Source organism: Mus pahari, chromosome 3 (assembly GCF_900095145.1).
Source record: "Mus pahari chromosome 3, PAHARI_EIJ_v1.1, whole genome shotgun sequence".
Taxonomy (NCBI): domain Eukaryota; kingdom Metazoa; phylum Chordata; class Mammalia; order Rodentia; family Muridae; genus Mus; species Mus pahari.
This window is the reverse complement of record NC_034592.1, coordinates 118925431-118943254: the sequence shown is the minus strand read 5'-3', so window position 1 is coordinate 118943254 and position 17824 is coordinate 118925431. Positions and strand designations below refer to the sequence as shown.

The window sequence follows — 17824 nt, the reverse complement described above, 5'->3', positions numbered from 1 at the left end:
TGGAAATGTAAGCCAAATAAACCCTTTCCTCCCCAACTTGCTTCTTGGTCATGATGTTTGTGCAGGAATAGAAACCCTGACTAAGACAGGCACATTTCCCAGGAAGAAAATCTAGTTTTATTTGAAATATGGCCATTGCAATGGCAAAACTTTTAACAATTTTTACCAAATGGGTCTGTGTGACACTTTCCATAATGTAATAAGTATCGATTACACTCTCTTTGTGTGTGTGTTGGGGAGTGCACATTTATGTGTGTAGGTACCTCTATATTTGTCTTGAGGCCATAGGAAGTATAGTGTATTGCCCCAGCACTCTCTACCTTCTTCCTGTGAGGCAAGTTCTCTCATTGAGTCTGGAGCTCAGAAGGTGGCCCGCAAGCCCTAAAGATTCTGCTCTCCACCCTCAAGAGTGTTACAAGAGTACCTGGGGTCACCACCAGCTCATTACAAGGATGCTGGGAGCTGAAGTCTGGTTCTTACGTGCAGCAAGCACTTTTACCCACTGAGCCATCACCACAGCCTTTATGGTCCCTGCTTTAAAACTCAACATAGAATAAATTCTTCCTGGCTTCAGTCTATCGATTTGCCTGAACTTCTGGTGGCCTGGACTGCAGCCTCAAAACACACCTGACAGACTTCTACCTGTCCAGCCACATGGCACTGCCCAAGCTGCTCTGATGGGCTCCTATGTCTGTTTCTGTATGTTACAGCCTCTAATTGCTTCCCTTTCAAATGACAAGCAAAGGGTACAAAGAAAGGAATAATTCCCATCCATCCTGATAGAAACTCTCCTGGCTTACGTTTGAACCTATAATCACATTATTAAAATTGAAGGTCAGTTGTGCAAAAGCAAAAATTATAGTATTTTGAAATAAGACCTACGGACACATTTCTTTCTTTACACAAAACCATCTGAGTTCTCAGCACAGGGAGGAAGACTCATAGTCATTTTTGTTGCTTTCAGGAATGGGCAAAATGATTCCCCGTCTCCTAATGCAGGACCTCCTGTACATTGTCTTCTATATCCAAATGTTTATCTTACCTCCAAATCCATCAGGCACATATGTTTTAAGAACAATATTGCAGAAAATTGTTGGCAGTGATAATGGTTTGTTTCCCTCATTTCTCAGGGAGATGTGTCGGTAGCCTGCTTGGAGACCATCCAAAGGAAGGATCCTCTGGCCAATCAGCTTGTTGTTGTCATCGTAGACAGCGATTCTCAGGACAGCTAGGTCAGGCAGGATCACCTGAAATCAAACAATGGCGAATTTTGCTGATTTTGTAATGAGGCCTCATAGAACCATGGCTCCAGGGATCTGGAGCAAACAAACACTGCTCCCTAAATCTCCTTAATGGTGAAAACAAACCAATGAGCTAACTGTATGACTAAAGTATGCACCGTAAGATTGGTGCCCAAGGCATAAGGCCCTGGGTCCAGATTTCCAGGAAGTCATCTTATCGAATATATTAAGTAGATGGGTGTTAAAGACTGCAGATCCAATGCTTGTCATTTCCCCAATCTACATCCAACACAAAGATGGGGACCCTGGAAAACTGAATGACTTTCTTAGTTTAGAGATTATCAGCGGAACCTGGGATTGATACTCCTGTACTCAACCCCATGTCAGTGTGCTGACCGGGCTACTTACAAATTGAACTCTGCTTGTTTTTTGTTCTGTTTTTGTAAAAAAACAAAAACATGAAGAGCGTTTTCCAGGAAACACTTCATGGATAAAAGACCATTTCTGCATGAATTATCATTCTCTGTGTTTACTGCATCCTAAGTTTTGATGAATTTTGGGATGTTAGGTAACAGAAAGGAAGAAGTCAAAGTATTCTTATTTGTAGATGAAATGATTCTATATATGAGAGACCCTAAAGACTAACCCCCCCCAAGTTAGATCTTATGAACCATTTCAGAAAAATGAAAGGGTATACAATTAACACACACACACACCCCACATGTCTCTCTCTCTCTCTCTCTCTCTCTCTCTCTCTCTCTCTCTCTCTCTCTCTCTCTCTCTCTCTCACACACACACACACACACACACACACCTCAACTGCTTCAAAAGCAAAACAAAACATTTGAAATAAATGTAAAAAAAATAGAAAGAAAAATCTTAGCATTCATAAAGAAGTACAAAAGATCAGAGAACCAACTCAAGACCAGAGAATCAAAGCAATTTTTAGTATAAGAATAATATCGGTGGTATCAGTATCCATGACTTCAAGCTATACCACAGAGCCATAGTGACAAAAGCAGCATGACACTGGCACAAAATTACACATGTAGATCAACAGACAGAGCTGAGGGTTCATATAAAATTCCATATAGCTATAGCCACGGGTTTCTAACACAGATGTCAAAGATATATATTGGAGATAAATAGTTTCATTAGCAAATAATTCTTGGAAAGAATAAAACTATAGTCCTATCTTTGAACAAAAATCCATTCCAAATGAACCAAAGAACTTCATGTAAGTTCTGCAACTCTGAAAATGCTGGAGGAAAACTTCCAGATACTGACTCAGGCAAGGACATTCCAAATAGAGCTCCACTTGCTCAGGAAATAATGCCAACAATTGACAACAGAGACTCATGAAATTAAAACGCTTTTCAACTCCAAGGAAACCAGTAAATAACATGCAGAGTGGGAAAAATTCTTTGTTAGCTATAAATGAGTTGGAGGATGGATATCTAGAATATACAAAGAAGAAAAACCTAATCAGCAAGGAATCAAACAATTGGCTCAATACAGTGCCCAGAAAAATGAACAGCTCTCAAAGTGTGACATAGAAATGAGAGATGGCTGAGCAGTGAAGAACACTCATTGCTCTTCCAGAGGACTCAGGTTGAAGTGGTTGAAGTCTTTGCACCCACATGGCAGACTACAACCATCTGTAACACCAGGTCCAGGGAATCCCGCACCCTATCCCTATCTCCAAGGACATTAGTCATGTAAATGGCACATAGATATTCATGCAAGCAAAACTCCATATGCATAAGGTAAAAATAATTTTAAAAAGAGTAATACAAATGACAAATAAGCATATGAAAAATATACTGAACTTCAGAAGTCATCAGGAAGATGCAAACGAATCAATATTGAGGTTTGATCACACCCCACTCCACTCAGAATGGCTATCCTTAAGAAAACAAATGGCAAAAAATATTGACAAAGATGTGGACAAAGGAGAAGCCATATACAGTGCTGGTGGGAATGTATAGTCTAGCCACTATCAAAATTGATATGAAGGTTCCTCAAGAAACTAAGACTAGATGTGTCATGTGACCTAGACATACCACCTGGCATTTACCCAAACGTTTCTAAGTGCATATACCAGGGAGATACTTGCACATCTGTGTTCACTGCAGCACTAAACATCACAGCTAAGTTACAAACCAACCTAGGTGTCCAAATGCACAGAAGCAGAGAAAGAAAATGTGGTATATGTATACAAGAGACTTTTCCTCAGAGAAAAGAAAAAATGACATGGCTTGTAAGAAATGATGGAGCTGGTGATAATCGTATCAAATGAATCAGCTCAGCACCTGAAAGACACATGCCATATGCCTTTTCTGATCTGTAGCCCATCAGCCTGCTTTGCCTTCTCTCAGTCAGTTGTTCTGTTCTGAAATAAGTAGTCCCTATTTTGTTAGGTAAGATCAGAAGCCCATTCTCTTTGTTCTATGACAAATGACTGGAGCAGAAACACCTGGAAAATCTATGTCCAAAAAAGCAAGAAAACAGTTTTTTTCCTGATAGTACAGCAGCCAAAGGAAATGACAGGCCTCTGCCTGCTCGCTGAGTTTTCAAAGCATCTTCAACTGAAGAGATCAAAGACTGCACATGAGAGAGGATGTCTGCTTGCTCCCTGGACCTAGCAGCAGCACTGGGAGAAACACAAAACTCTGAGCAGCGGTGCCTCACTTCCGATCACAGGACCCACTCGAGTCACAGCACTGACCCTAGCTTTGGTGCTGCCTTTCATCTAACCTTTGAGCTGTGAGCACAGAATGAGACCCTTCAGTACATGACAGCAGCCACGAGTGATAACACGTCTAGAATAGACTAGAACCTGGAAGTGTGCTCTATGTGACTGGAGGTGGCCAAGGAAGGGGCAGAGCCAGAACAGCCAACTTGATGCACACAATCATATGGCAGTGACAGAGGTCACTTAGTAGATGAAGGGAAGAAGCCAAGTCGGTGTGGTGAACGGCATTCCTCTATCCTGTGGCTTCATGTAGAAAATCAGTCCCCCCTACTGTGTAACAGTGACACACTGCTAATGTCTTACCTTCCGAAACACGAATGATTCTTCATTATACACTGGGTTGAGTCCATTGTTCATAACCATGCGGGTTCGGAACTCTTTCCGTATGGTGTCGGTGGGCAGCCCATACATATCAACTTCCACGTATGTCCCGATCTTCTTATCTGAGAGGAACTGCCCTGATATCACCTACAGTTACACACACACAGGGTCGGGGGGGGGGGGACAGTGGCCTCGCTGTGAGTATTGGTAGCAAGGTGTGTGATGAAAACTTTCGTTGGGGAATTTTGAATCAATACAATTATTTGATCTTTTCCCTGGAATTTTCTATATTAAAACAAAACAGTTTTTGAGTAACTTCTCTTTGAAAGCAAAATTCCTAGGCAGAGGTTATAAATGTACTCTCTGAATATGTCTGGGAAAACAGCAAGGAACTATACAGGTGAAGTATATTATGAAGACATCGTGCCCTCCACATGTCACGGAGCTGTCCACACCTGTGGAATGAAGCCAGGGCTGCAGATACAGCCTGAGATCTCTTCTAGTTCTTGGATTCTATCAGGCTGCATATTAACCCCTGAATTCTTGCAAAGAAACACAGCAAAAGACAACCATCTAGACTCGGCCTGCTTTCTTTATTGACATTAACCCTGGTTAGTGGTAAGGGAGTTGTTTGATTGTAAAGGTCAGTGTTGGGTTTTATCTGTTATAAAGCTAGGGAGTAACTTATGTCACATTTACCTTCCAAACAACTATGCTGTTCATTTATTTGTTTCTCATATGATCTCATTTAAAATAGCTTTTTTTTTGAAGTTTAAGTGATATACACTAAACTATATGCAGTGAGTTATACGGCAAGATCAATTTTATGGACACGTGAGTGTGTCTTTAGAACTATCCCCTCAGTGAAGACAGCAAGCCTTTCCAGTTCCTCTGAAGCTCCTTTGTGACCGTCCCATCTGTGTCCAGGCACAGGTGCTGATTTGCCCCCTGTTGTCATAGCTTTCAGAATGTCATGTGAATGTCATCAGATGGGAGATACTTTCTAGACTGTGTACTTTACTTAAAGCAGCTCTGTAGTTTTAGTAACAAAAGCTCAGAAGACAGCAGACATTGAGTCCAAGTTGAAAACAACTTACAATTCTTTCAGTGTGATGCTAAACATGTCTTCTTCTAGGTGCCTTTGTATATGTGTGTATTATTAAATAGTCTGATGAGCAGGGCCATACCTGTACTGAGCATGTGGCTGCAATAACCCCGTCCACAGGGGTTTCAGAGAAGGGGTCAAATGTCCGGTCAGGCCGCCTCATGAAATCTGGCTTGAGAAGGTACCTGGCAGGACAGACACACAGGGGGCTTATTCTACTGGTGGCTTGTGCAATGACTATTAAATACAAGCTAGTTCCTTTCTCTCTCCCATAACTCAGGAGCTACACTTACAGGTAGAAGGTTCTAACGGTCCTGAAGAACATCAGACAACCAACCTAGGCTGCCCAGGGTGTGCTGTGCTATTAAACAACAGACCATCTCTCTGCTTGAACAAGGGGAAGAGAGTGGTACGCTGACAACCTGTCTCCTTTTACCAAAGGTTTAGTTCCTGAGTCCTTTTACATTTGGCCAAATGTCTTCCTCTTTTCCTCGTAGAATCCACTGAAGAATCCTGCAAAGACTACTTGTTAACTTGGCTGTGGGTCTTTTCTTCCTGGCTACATAACTTGATTTCCCTTCAGAGTCCACAGCACAGGGCGATGTAGTGCTTAATCAAGGGGTGTGGGTGAGAGAGACTCAGAGGGAAGGGCTTTTGCTATGTACTGGCACTCTGGCAGATAACTAACTAACAGATGTGCACAGGTAGAGAATGTCCAGATGTTAGAGTTGTTCTTAATGCACAGCTGCTGCAGACCTGTTATCTCGCCTCATTTTTCATGATTGAGATTAAGGTAGCTCACCAGGCAAGCCACCACACAGAACTCCGAGACAGCATTACAACTGGACAGCAGAGAATTCCTACGCATCCATCTGCAAGCTACTGGGCTGTGGTCTCAGCGGAGGTTTTTGTGCTTACAGAATTCAAGTTCCGGACTTTTATTCAACTTCTCGGTATTTCAGAAGAATTAACATTTCCTATTTTGCTACTTGGTTCACAGATTTTTTAAGTGTTATTTAAGTAAAATAGAACAACATTCACAGCATTATATAACTCCTATTTATAAACATGCAAAAGATTCAAGAGAGGATGAAAGTTTATTCCTGGCTAAATTAAATTCAACTTTACACCCACAGCTTCATTTGAAATGAAATTTACTTCATTTCTATATTCATCAGCAATAAGGCTATACATACTTGATGCCTACATCTCTGGCTGAAGCCCAAATGAGCACGGCCCATTGTCTGTCTCAGACACAAGAACCTCCACTATTGAATTTCGAATGAAGTGATCAAATTCTAGAATATATATGATGAACTGCAGAGTTTGTGGTTAAAAGAAAAGAGAACCTGCTTAACAAAATGGGACAGAGAAAAGGTTGAATATTTGTAAATGTAATCTAACTATGGCCTTCATTTACTTTTATCCACACTTCAGAACCAGCATACATTCAGCTGTCCCTAATTGAAAGTGACATGGTTTCATTAAAGCTGAGGTATGGAGTCTGAGATGAGGAGGCAATAATTTACAGAATATCACTCACCCGCACGATCCATTATACTCAAATTTTCCTTGATTCAATTGCATCGCTAAATCTGTCAAAAGACAAAATAATTTAGCATCTCATTTCCCTGGACATAGAAGATCCTGACAGGGTGATTGGAAACAACGAAACCATATTATTCCGAGGCCCAAAGCTCTCTCCTTTACACCATCACATTCTACTGGCCTGGCTGAGGGGCCACGACTCTCTTCCATGCTGCAATGACCTCATATATTTAGTTTAAATTAAATACCAGGTAAAATTTCATAGTTTACCCTAGAACTGGTTTATTAAGCGGGATTTGGTATACAAGTCATACGATGTTTAACTCGATGTTCAGAGTAGAGACATACTAGTTGGGGATATAGACACCAGCTGTAGTTGTCTCACTGCCACATGGGACAGGGATGCTGGATACCCACAGCAGGGCTATTAAGAACACAAAACTTGATTTAAAGGAACCTTATAAAATGGATAAGAATCATAAAATGTCACTGCCTACCCTCCTCCAGCCCATGTGAGTGTCAGAACTCTCATAGGGCTACCCTGAGAATGGGGAGACCTGATTTATAAATTTTCTCTTGTAGGCAGAGAAACGTTTTTCTTTCCTCTTATAAATAAGAGNAGGANNAGGAGGAGGAGGAGGAGGAGGAGGAGGAGGANGAGGAGCAGCAACTGAACTAATTGGATTTTTTTTTTTTTCTTTTCTTCAGAATGAAACACACGGTTGCCCAGAAAATGAACTGCTTTAGGGTCATGCTGTCCTTTATCACGGACTCACTGGCCTCCTGGAGGGCACCTTGAGTCCTTGGTAAGTAAAGTACTAGAGGTTCTATCAAGACCTGGCAAAGACTCTTCTAGAAAGGACAGTTAGGATTCCACGCAGTGATCCATCAGTAAGGAGCTCTGGCTATCAGGAAGGCTCCTCCAGGGGTGAGAAATACAGCCAGCTCATATTCCCTCCAAAAGGAGGCGGTGAGTCCGGAGCCAGGACAGCGATCCTCAGGTTAGAGCGACCAGGAAAGGAAAAGGCTCCTCACCTGCCAAGTCCTGGGAATGGCGCTGCTCGCAACGCGAGGGACTGACCAGGCAAGCCTTGCTATTTAGCTATCTTACTTTTATTCCTGTTTCTACCAAATTTTAAAGCCAAGCAGAACACGGTCATGTAAAATAAGTAGGGGTTTTGCGTTATCTGTCTTTTTTTTTATGCTTATTTTCCTATTTCCCAATCTGTAGTCACAGGATTATGGCCAGAGGCTCTGGTGCAAACTTCAAAAACTTCAAGCATTTGTCCATTAATCAAAAGTTAGAATCTGTAGGGAAAGAACAAGCACCACTGTATGTTGAAACCCTGCCCGTGAATGTACTTCAGAAGACTGAATGCAGATTAGTACTCTGATGGCACCTCCTTGTATGGCATCTCACAGGGTTTACAATGAACGTCTGTGCTGCTGCTGTCTGTGTTTGCTGGATGGCCACAGTGGTCATTGCCTTTCCCAAATGGAGCAAAGAGACCAAGTTACCACAGGAAGATACCTTAAACTAAATCCCATCTCTGGGAACAAAGATGTAAGCTTGATACAGAAGGAAGAGAAACTAAAACTATCGTAGAATAGGAGCTCTTCATAGCATTGATGGGATGGATTAAAATTGAAATGGCATCTTCTATTACGGCTTCGTTTGGGGGATTTAATTTCTTACCATTAATATACATCCAAGAAAAACAATTTTTTTTTCACATGGCAGCTTCCTTTAAAAACAAAATGCCTCAAGCCAGTGGGAGCAGCTGCAAAGGCTGTCCCGTCCCAGTGTTCTCGTGGAATTCGGGGTCACTGGACATTGGCGCCTACCTGGGGTTTGATAGTTCAGTGAAACCATCTGGCAACCAGCGTTCCAGAAAATCTGAGGCATGTAATTACTGGAATCAACTCGGCCTCCCTTGGGGTAAATGCGGCTCATTTGCCGCTTATTGTAGCTGGGTAACTGATTAAGGAAATCCAAAAGCAGCCGAGGCGAACGCACAACAGAGAACAACAACAGTGGGGAGCAGGACAATGGCAAGCAGGTAGATAGCACAGGGCCAATCCCCTTATAAACACCGCCCAGAGGAAATCACGGCCGCAGCGTGCATTCTCAAAACGGGGTACGTGAACGTCTGGGGACACCATTTTACAGCGCTATGATAAAAACTATACAAAAGGCTAAATATTAAAATTATAGACAGCTGCTAATCTACTGCAGAGACCCCCTGCTGGTCCTCGGGAGCACCGTTCATCCCACACAGTCTGTTAGGATACTTTACAAACTCAATTGCATGCGTCTTCAAGTAGCCAAGGCCAACCGACTCGTTAAAAGAAGACATGTTATAGTGAATATTGCGCTCTGTAAAAGAAAAGCAAAGAGGTATCAAAACTCAGCCAACAAAACCCTCACAAAAGCAAGCAGCCGACAGAATTACACCCAGAATCTTACATCCCAAATCAAGAAGCATTTGTGGCTCATGCTACAGACTGCGTCAGTTGCTCTGAGTTCCATTAACATTCTGTGCATATAACGAATTAAATGTGGACTCACTAAACAAGTGATATGCACCCCAAGTGTCATAGTCACTGCTTCGATATGCAGATTTTGATAATAACATACTCTTCGAGCTAGAAATGGCTAGGAAATACCTTTAACTACTTTTGAACCGGCTTTTGTGAGGAATCAGCTTTTGAATAGGAGTTATGTACCACAGAACATCAAATCTTATTTCCCCTACATTAAGGCATTTGTACCCACTCATTAAGTTTTCCTCACTCTCCTGAAGCCATAGATTACACAGTATACACACACAGGAATCAAGACAGTTACTGTGCCTCATAAATATTACTAATATAGTTTGTCATAACAAAGTAAATAAAGAAGCCTTACAAAAGCATATGGAAAGCTACAAGCTAACAAGTCACAGCCTTGCACCGCCACCTCGTGGATGATTTAGAGAATGACATCATAATACCACCACAAGCACAGGACCATATGCAGTCTATGAATCAAGTCAGGGGAAGCGGTCATTCACAAAGAAAAAATGGCACCAAGTCAGGGGACAGCCAGTGTGACAGGGAAGCAGACATAAAAGCTACTGCATTTAACCTGCAATGTTACCTTCAGCCACGTGGAAACCTTGAAACTTCACAGGCTGTGCATAGTTGATCATCGTGGACAAGTACGGATGGATGTTTGTGGTAGCACCTACGTATTTATAAGATGCCATCCATGCTTGCTCGTCCTCTACGGTGACCAGGCCCTGCGAGCACAAGGACAATCCCATTTAAGTGGATGGCTTCAAAGGGACTCACAGATTCAGTTTAGGCATCCTGACTAAAGAGTGCCTGCATACGCATAAATTCATATGTAACAGACCTTTTTGCTCTCTTAAAGTTTTACTTTAAAAGTCGTAGGTTTTAATACAAAAGAAGATAACCTGAAAACATTCAATTTATCTGTTAGATTTTTCAAAGGACCTTCAAATGTTCAAGAAACTTTACCAGGTCTCACCCTAACACCGACAGTGATAGATAGCAATATTACCATTTAAGCAGATACACAAAACTCAACTGAGTGGCTATCCAGCAATGGCATACAGTAACATCACCCACAGACCTTGTAGGCAGAAACCACTGGTCCCACTGGAAGAGATTTGCTGGAGGAGGCCTAAAGGGTTGTCATTCTACAGTCGAGTTTTCAGGCACTGCCAATGGGGAACTGGAGACCACGTTTTAAAGTAATCTCTTCCAGAACTTTCAGCACACACATACATATGATTTAGCTATCTCTATTAAAGTATTTACTATCAAAAGAACTAGGTAACTTGCTACACAGGACATATTACATTGTACAGAGAAAAACTCCAAATTATTGCTTGTATTTCTTGAGAAATCAAAGTGAAAGTAACTCATTCATCAACAAAATGATGTCCCGAAAAGTGGTCGTTATTTTGTTGGGAACTTTTGGAGTTGTTTTCCTCCAAGAGACTCAATCTAAGAAAAGTAAGAGCTCAGGTGCGCAATGAGTAAGAGAAGGTCAATTAGCTTATCTGCTCATTTTGGCTGATGACTTAACCTCTGCATCTTTCACATCAACCTGCTTTTACCTGTGAAAGTCTGTGATACAGTCACCTGTACATGATATTTGTGCCTGTTTTCATCTTTTTCCAGATAATCCCAGAGTCCACTCACCATGCCAAATATGGGCAAGAGCCAAATCTGTTTTGTCCCATGTGTCTCATGCTCAGAACACCAATGCTGTACATTAGAACCATGAGGGATTCCTGCCGTGCTGTCTGTGGGGTCCTGTTGCACTTAGACTGAAATCTTCTCATCTTACTGAACTTGAAGGATTGTGGAATGTACCCCTGAATATCATGAGAACTCCCAGTGGCCACAGGGCAAAACTGAGGCCTTGAGGACTAAAATCATCCAGCTAACATGGAGAACGTCGAATCAGCCAGTCTGTGTACTGCTGACCCTACCATCTTAAGAAAAATCAATCCAGGCACAGAGGATCCTCATGAACACAGGAGGGTATCCCTTCAGGCTGAATAGTCAGGAAATAAGATGATACTTCATCCTAAATGCAACAAGACCCTACAGACAGCAAGGCAGGGTTTTCTGTGTTCTAAATTGTGAGTGAGAATCCAGGGAATTGGCAAATTCTGTGCATGACTGCCATTGGTCTCGGCATTACACAATGAAATACATGTACAAATACAGACAATGAGAACCTTGTGGAGCATAAAAGAAAACAAAATGTAATAGGCTTTCTTCACAGTGAGGCCAGTGCCCGATAGGACCGAATGAGAACCCTATGATGAATGGTAACCTTTCAGAGGATCGGCACCATCAGAACCTCAATCTACTCCACCCGCTGTCATATGGCTCTGATTAACTACTGGTTATTTTATCTTCACATTCAATATGCTAATAATTATGAAACCTTCTCCTTTGACTGAAATCTCATTCCACTTAAGGAGATAGCGTACTACATTGAATACTTACTTCTAGGGAAATTGTCTCCCCTGCCTTGGTTAAGTCTTAAATCAGCTTTAATGGTTTTACGGCAACTAGATGAATCAGGCATGTGAACACTATGAACCTAGCCATTGTGAGGGCTAGGAAGACCATCAATGTTTAATGTGAGAAGGCCACATGTGGGTGATTCCTGATGGAGAAAATGCTTGAGAATTGTTTTGTTACCTTTTTGTTGTTTTCATGTTCAAGGTCATCTGAGGTCTAAATCAGAGAAAGAAAATTATTTTGTTTACCTCTCTAAAGGGCAAATTTCCAAACTCATTAGCTTGTCCTTGGGTAAATAAGCATACGTAAACTTCTTACTCTATTTATTTCTTATAATGGTAGGTAAATTATTGATGACATGAAGCTGTCATCGAAAGCATATGTGGCAGGTATTCTAAGTTCCTGGTTTTATACTTTTATCAATTCTCGTCTTGAAGCTATTTCCCTTCCTCGTTGACAGTTCCAGTTGTTTCACTGCAAACATTTCGCTAAGGATTAAAGCATGAAGGTTGAAAATGGTTGTCATCGTGGCCACCTTCCCGTAAATGTAAAGTGGAGTGCAAACGGTCGTCAGTAAGCCAACATTCATGTTTGTGACTCAGTGTTTGCATCCCAACCAAAGGCATGTGGTGAACCCTGGTTTCAGTGTGATGGACTGATGGTCCTCAGCTCAATGATGGCTTGTTTATGATTGTTTTCTTTATGAGGGTGTGAAGTGATATTCATTCAGTGGAAACTCATTCCATACTTTTAGATTGATCTTTTTATGGCTACAGACACAGTTTGGTGTCCTCTTGTGATGCAGGACAGTGGCTCTTTGTCATCCACCTAAGCCTGAGGGTAAATGACCAAAGCTCTACAGGATACTGTGTTGCTAAACTATACTGTTAATAAGTTAAGTGTGTTAGATGCATTTTTAACCTACATTTTCAATGTTTAGAGTGGATTTATCATAATCACATTGTAAGTCAAGGCATATCCAAACTTGGAGAAGGGGCTTGCGGGAAGTAATCAGGTCATAGGTGAATCCTCATGGTGAGGTTAGTCCTCTTAGAAGAAGAAATAAGAAAAATCTTACTTTCCCATTTTCTTTCCACTATGGGACAATGTACCTGCTAAAAGAGATTTCTGGAGCACATTGGCTGGCACCTTGGCCTTGATATCCATCCCAAAAATCATCAAGAAATACATTTTAGGTATCTGAACCAGCAAGTCTGCTATTTCTGTTATGCTAGCCCCACCTGAGACAGTACTGCTGAATACTTTGTGGAGCACAGCAGCATCCTGAGTCTTAGTGGGCATCTACTCTCTCACAGTACTCAGGATTCCCTGTCATCAGAAGTGACAACATTTCTTTGACTTTTCTCCCAGACAAATCATCTCCTATCTTTCTGCCATCAAACCTTTGTACCTGCATCTCTGTCCATCATCCTCACAAAGCAGGCATCCCTACTTCACCAAGGACCACACCTTTACATTGCTATGATCTCATCTATTCTCGCCACACCAGTGGCTTCCTTTTTGGAACACGAGACATCAGCCAGATTGAAAAGAGCATCCGTTCCACTCTTCCAATTAAAGACAGAAACAATTCCTCATTCTCTCTGCCTGTCTGTTCCACCACTTCCTTTCCTCCAGGCGCTCTACCAAAACCTCCTTATACCATTGACCTCCATGCTACTAACCTGGTGGACATAGGTCTTCTTATCCAGTCCTTCAACAGCATCCAAAGCCCCTAACTGTCCTGTTCTCTTCGGTGTGGCTGCTGGCAAAGCCTTTGCTCTCCCCTCCCGGCTCCTCTCCCATGAGCCCCCTATGGACTAAGGCTCCACATAGGCCTTCTTTTCTACCTCTCGAGAGTCATCTCAGCAATTCCCATGACTGCAAACATTATCTCTTGAACTCACTGCTCTTGCTCAACCTCCCTTCTAGCCGCCAGTGCTGTTGTATGAGTGCTGATGACCATGATAATGAGGATGGAAGTAATGAGAGCAGAGCAGACCTGCTACTATACAGCGGCTGCCGTGGGGACGGCACCGATGTAAGCTCTTTTGCTCCGTGATAAAACAGGCATTATTACCTTCGTTTTCAAGATGGGGAAGCAAAGGCAGAGAGAGATTAAATAACTTACCCAAGGTTAGATAGGACAAGAGGTCAGGGTATAGATGTTCCTCCTCGGAACTTCCACTGGAACTGCTTACAGACCTCTCCAGTTGCCTGTCCCGTTGGAAACCGCTGAGTCCTTTCTCATTGTTTCCCATTGCAGTTAACAGTACCCCTGCCTACCCTGCTCCTCCAACAAGGATTACAGGAGGTTACCTTGGTTCTCCTTACCTTCACGAAGTTCAGTCCATCATTGGGAAACTGTACCATTGCCCGTGCCCTTGCTATACCTTGGACTATTCTATCTTTACTCTACCTTAACCACCAGGGCTGCTTCTGACCAATTAGAAGCCCACTCTAAATGTTTCCCATACTCTCACCCTTACTTTCCTCTAGGTGAGAGTCCACAAAAGGACCACCACAGTCTTCTATTAGATTATACTCTCTCCCCATTTAGCTTTATGTGAAACAGATCATGTTACACCTAAATTTTTAATTTCTCATAGAAACTTCGAAATGACCTCATTCCCACTCATGTCACCTTGCTTCACCCTTCAATCATCCACTCTGCCCCACTCACCCCATCTCTGCTCTTACCGCTGTCCTTCGGTATGAAATGCTGCTCTCCGTTTCTCTGCATAGTGAATCCCCCTCTTCTTTATTCCAGCTGCCCTGTTCTCTCCTTGTCTCCACTTTAGCACTCATTTTTATTTTCAAAACAGTTCGAGCCACAACTGAGTTATAGAACTTCCTTGACTCTTTACTCCCTGTTTCCTATCCGTTCTCCTAAACTGTAGGAGACCCGAAGAAGCTATCAGAAGGCAAAATGAAAGTGTATTTTGACTTGTTTAGGGCAATCTGTCCTAAGCTGGGCCTGACAAGTTCCAGGAACCCAACGACAACTTTCCTTGGCTGAATGGCTGGATTTTTCATCCTCTTGCTAGGTGGATGCTTTTCTTACCAGCTGGACCAGCTCTGTACCCAGGCTTCATTTAACATATCCAGAAGGTAGTTTCCTAATGATGCCAACAGGCTAACCTTTGGCCCTGGGATACTGTGTCTCTCCTTGTCAGCTCTACTACCATAAATGGTGATGTTTAAAAGAACCTGCCCAATTGGGTAGTGACCCTTAGAGGGTACAATTAATGAGTAATTTATAGGTCCTCTGAAACCTAATATTGTAAGAGTGTCAAATTCTGGTCCCACAGCAGAGAATTTTGTCCTATATAATTAGAGAGGAAAAACACAATACCTGGTTGTCCTGTTGTCACAGCCCAAAATTTCCATAATAAATGCCACCCCTTAAAAACCATGAAAGAACGGGAGTACAATGCCTCGGACCTTCTTGACGCTGTTTGCAACCGCTTCCTTGTGACTGTAGTCATCGGCAGAAAGTTCATTTCCAAATTTGTATTCAGGGTGGGCTTCTTCCTCTTGATCAGCTGCTTAACAGATAGAAAGAAAATCCATGAAGCCAAATCAGACCCTGCCCATAACCTAAAGAGAGCATGAGTGAAGGGTCCCATGACCTGCGCACATCACCATGACCTGGAAACCACCCACCACCTCTACAGTGTCTGTTTCATACACAGGCTGAGTATCTTTAATTTGAAAGTCCAAAAAACCAGAGTGTTCCAAAATCCTAAGCTGTGTGTGATCACCGTGGTAACAAACAAGAAGTTTCAGTATTTTGGATATCACATTTTTGTATTTGGGATACTCAATTGGTAATCTATGAAATATCTCAGAATCTGAAAATGTGAGCTTGGGGGTGAGAGCAGACATCCAGAAGTCTGGTTTTCCAGGATGCAGCAGGATGGGCATGGGGCCACCAATTATGAAATTAAATTTAGAAAAATCTTGAAATCAGAACTACGTCTCCAGCCAAGTTTTTGGATAACGGGTATTCAATCTGCGTAAGTAGTCTAACCTGACTAGGTGTAAACTGTGTATTCCTGGTAGACACTTAGTAACTAGGACTTATAGAGTATCTGAACATAAGTTAGCATTGCCTGAGCACACACAAGTACATAGAACACTCACAGTTGTATTCAACTTTGCTACTAAACACCGGATGCCTCACACTCCGCCTGGGAAGTAGCTGTTTGTCCTTCTGAGTTTCAATCCAGCCTGAGGTCTTAGAGCATTACCTGTTTTCTAATGCCTCTAGGCAGACCTACCCTTCGAAGCCATATTGGGTGGACTCTTGCCTGCCATGCTGGTATGTTTAAGATGAGGACTCTACAGTAGTTTCATACTATGACACAAAATAGACACAATTAGCTGGCTGACCAGAAAATTACTGAGGGAAAACAAGAATTACATATATAACCAGGACAACAGGACCTCTGTGCTCTAAAAGAGAAATTGGGTAGATGAGGCCCTCTCTTTAGGAACTTTCATACTTGTATACAATGTCCTGTGCTAATTTTTTTTGCAAAAGATAACAAATTTGTAAGTTTAATAGGTAATCATCAGAGGCATACTTTTTTTGCCTATAGCAATAAAGAACATATGAATGACAATTAGAATCATTTGGCCTTCATTTTAGATTACTATATATGTTCAGAAAAAACACCAGACTTGATTTTTTTCTATTTCCTGGTTAGCTTTAGCTGTCAACTTAACAAAGCCTTTAACTATCTGGGGAAAATTTTTTAATTAAGGGGGTGCTTATATCAGATTTGTCTGTGGGCATGTCTGTGGGAAACTGCCTTGATAGGTAATTGATGTAGGAGGGCCCAGTCCACCATGGGCAGCAATATTCCCTAAGCAGATGGTCTTGAACTGTCTAAGAGAGCTAGTTGAGCATACATCTACCTGACAGTCAACAAGTAACATCCCTCTAGGGCCCTTGTCACACTTCTTTGTGTAGAATAGCAAGCAGGCCCATCTCAAGTTTTTTCCCCTGACTTTTCTTAACAATGGAACTGGAATTGTAAGCCAAATAACTCCTTTCTCTCACAAAGCTGTTTTTGGATAGAGTGTTTGTCACAACAACAAACATGAAATTAAAACAATCAGCAATATTTTTAACCTTAAAATATTTTTAATGACCTTTTTTTTCATATTTGTGTTATCTGTGTACTCCAGAGTCCTCTAGATTAGAAGTACTATAGGCTGTAAAACCTTTTGTTCCTGAAGTTGGGAGAATCTGAAGCAATTCTCTGTGCTGTTGCCTTATAACTAAGGGATTGTATACAAACTACTGGAAATCTTTAAGCTTCAGAAACACTGGAGAATGAGAGTGCTTATTTACTAGGTTATATGATGTCAGGGCAGTGAGACAAGCTGTCTGCATCACAACTGGCACATAAAGGCACAGTTATTATAGCTTTCTCCTTGCTAATTCATTCCATTATTTCTGCAGTCTGTCATACTGGATTACAGATCAGTAATGCAGTACATGCATTTGGTTACCTTCTGATATATATATATATATATATATATATATATATATATATATATATATGCATGTATACATATATGTATAGTATACATATATGTATACTATACATATATATTAATGTATATATATATGCATGTATACATATATGTATAATATACATATATATTAATGTGTGTATATATACACTATTCTTAAATATTTTGTATTATTTTAAATCTGAAAAATCTAATGGTTACATATTATACATCCAAAGATAGCTGAACTGATATTTGTTCTGCCATTCACCTGCTCCT

General features: G+C 41.5%; 1 protein-coding gene across 14 annotated transcripts in view; it reads right to left on the bottom strand.

The window, feature by feature from the left end:
- Window positions 1-17824, bottom strand: part of Plcb4 (phospholipase C beta 4) — a 368815-nt gene that overhangs the window by 42886 nt on the left and 308105 nt on the right. For 8 of the 14 annotated variants that reach the window (XM_029535870.1, XM_029535869.1, XM_029535873.1 and 5 more), the window contains 9 exons: window positions 15464-15567; window positions 12200-12235; window positions 10110-10251; window positions 9263-9347; window positions 8816-8940; window positions 6966-7017; window positions 5505-5607; window positions 4300-4464; window positions 1043-1247 (listed from right to left, as the gene is read on the bottom strand). In XM_029535870.1, coding sequence (XP_029391730.1) covers window positions 1043-1247; window positions 4300-4464; window positions 5505-5607; window positions 6966-7017; window positions 8816-8940; window positions 9263-9347; window positions 10110-10251; window positions 12200-12235; window positions 15464-15567 — 1017 coding nt within the window. The remainder of the gene's footprint in view (window positions 1-1042; window positions 1248-4299; window positions 4465-5504; window positions 5608-6965; window positions 7018-8815; window positions 8941-9262; window positions 9348-10109; window positions 10252-12199; window positions 12236-15463; window positions 15568-17824) is intronic. The other 6 variants (XM_029535879.1, XM_029535875.1, XM_029535877.1 and 3 more) reach the window with 3 other exon arrangements.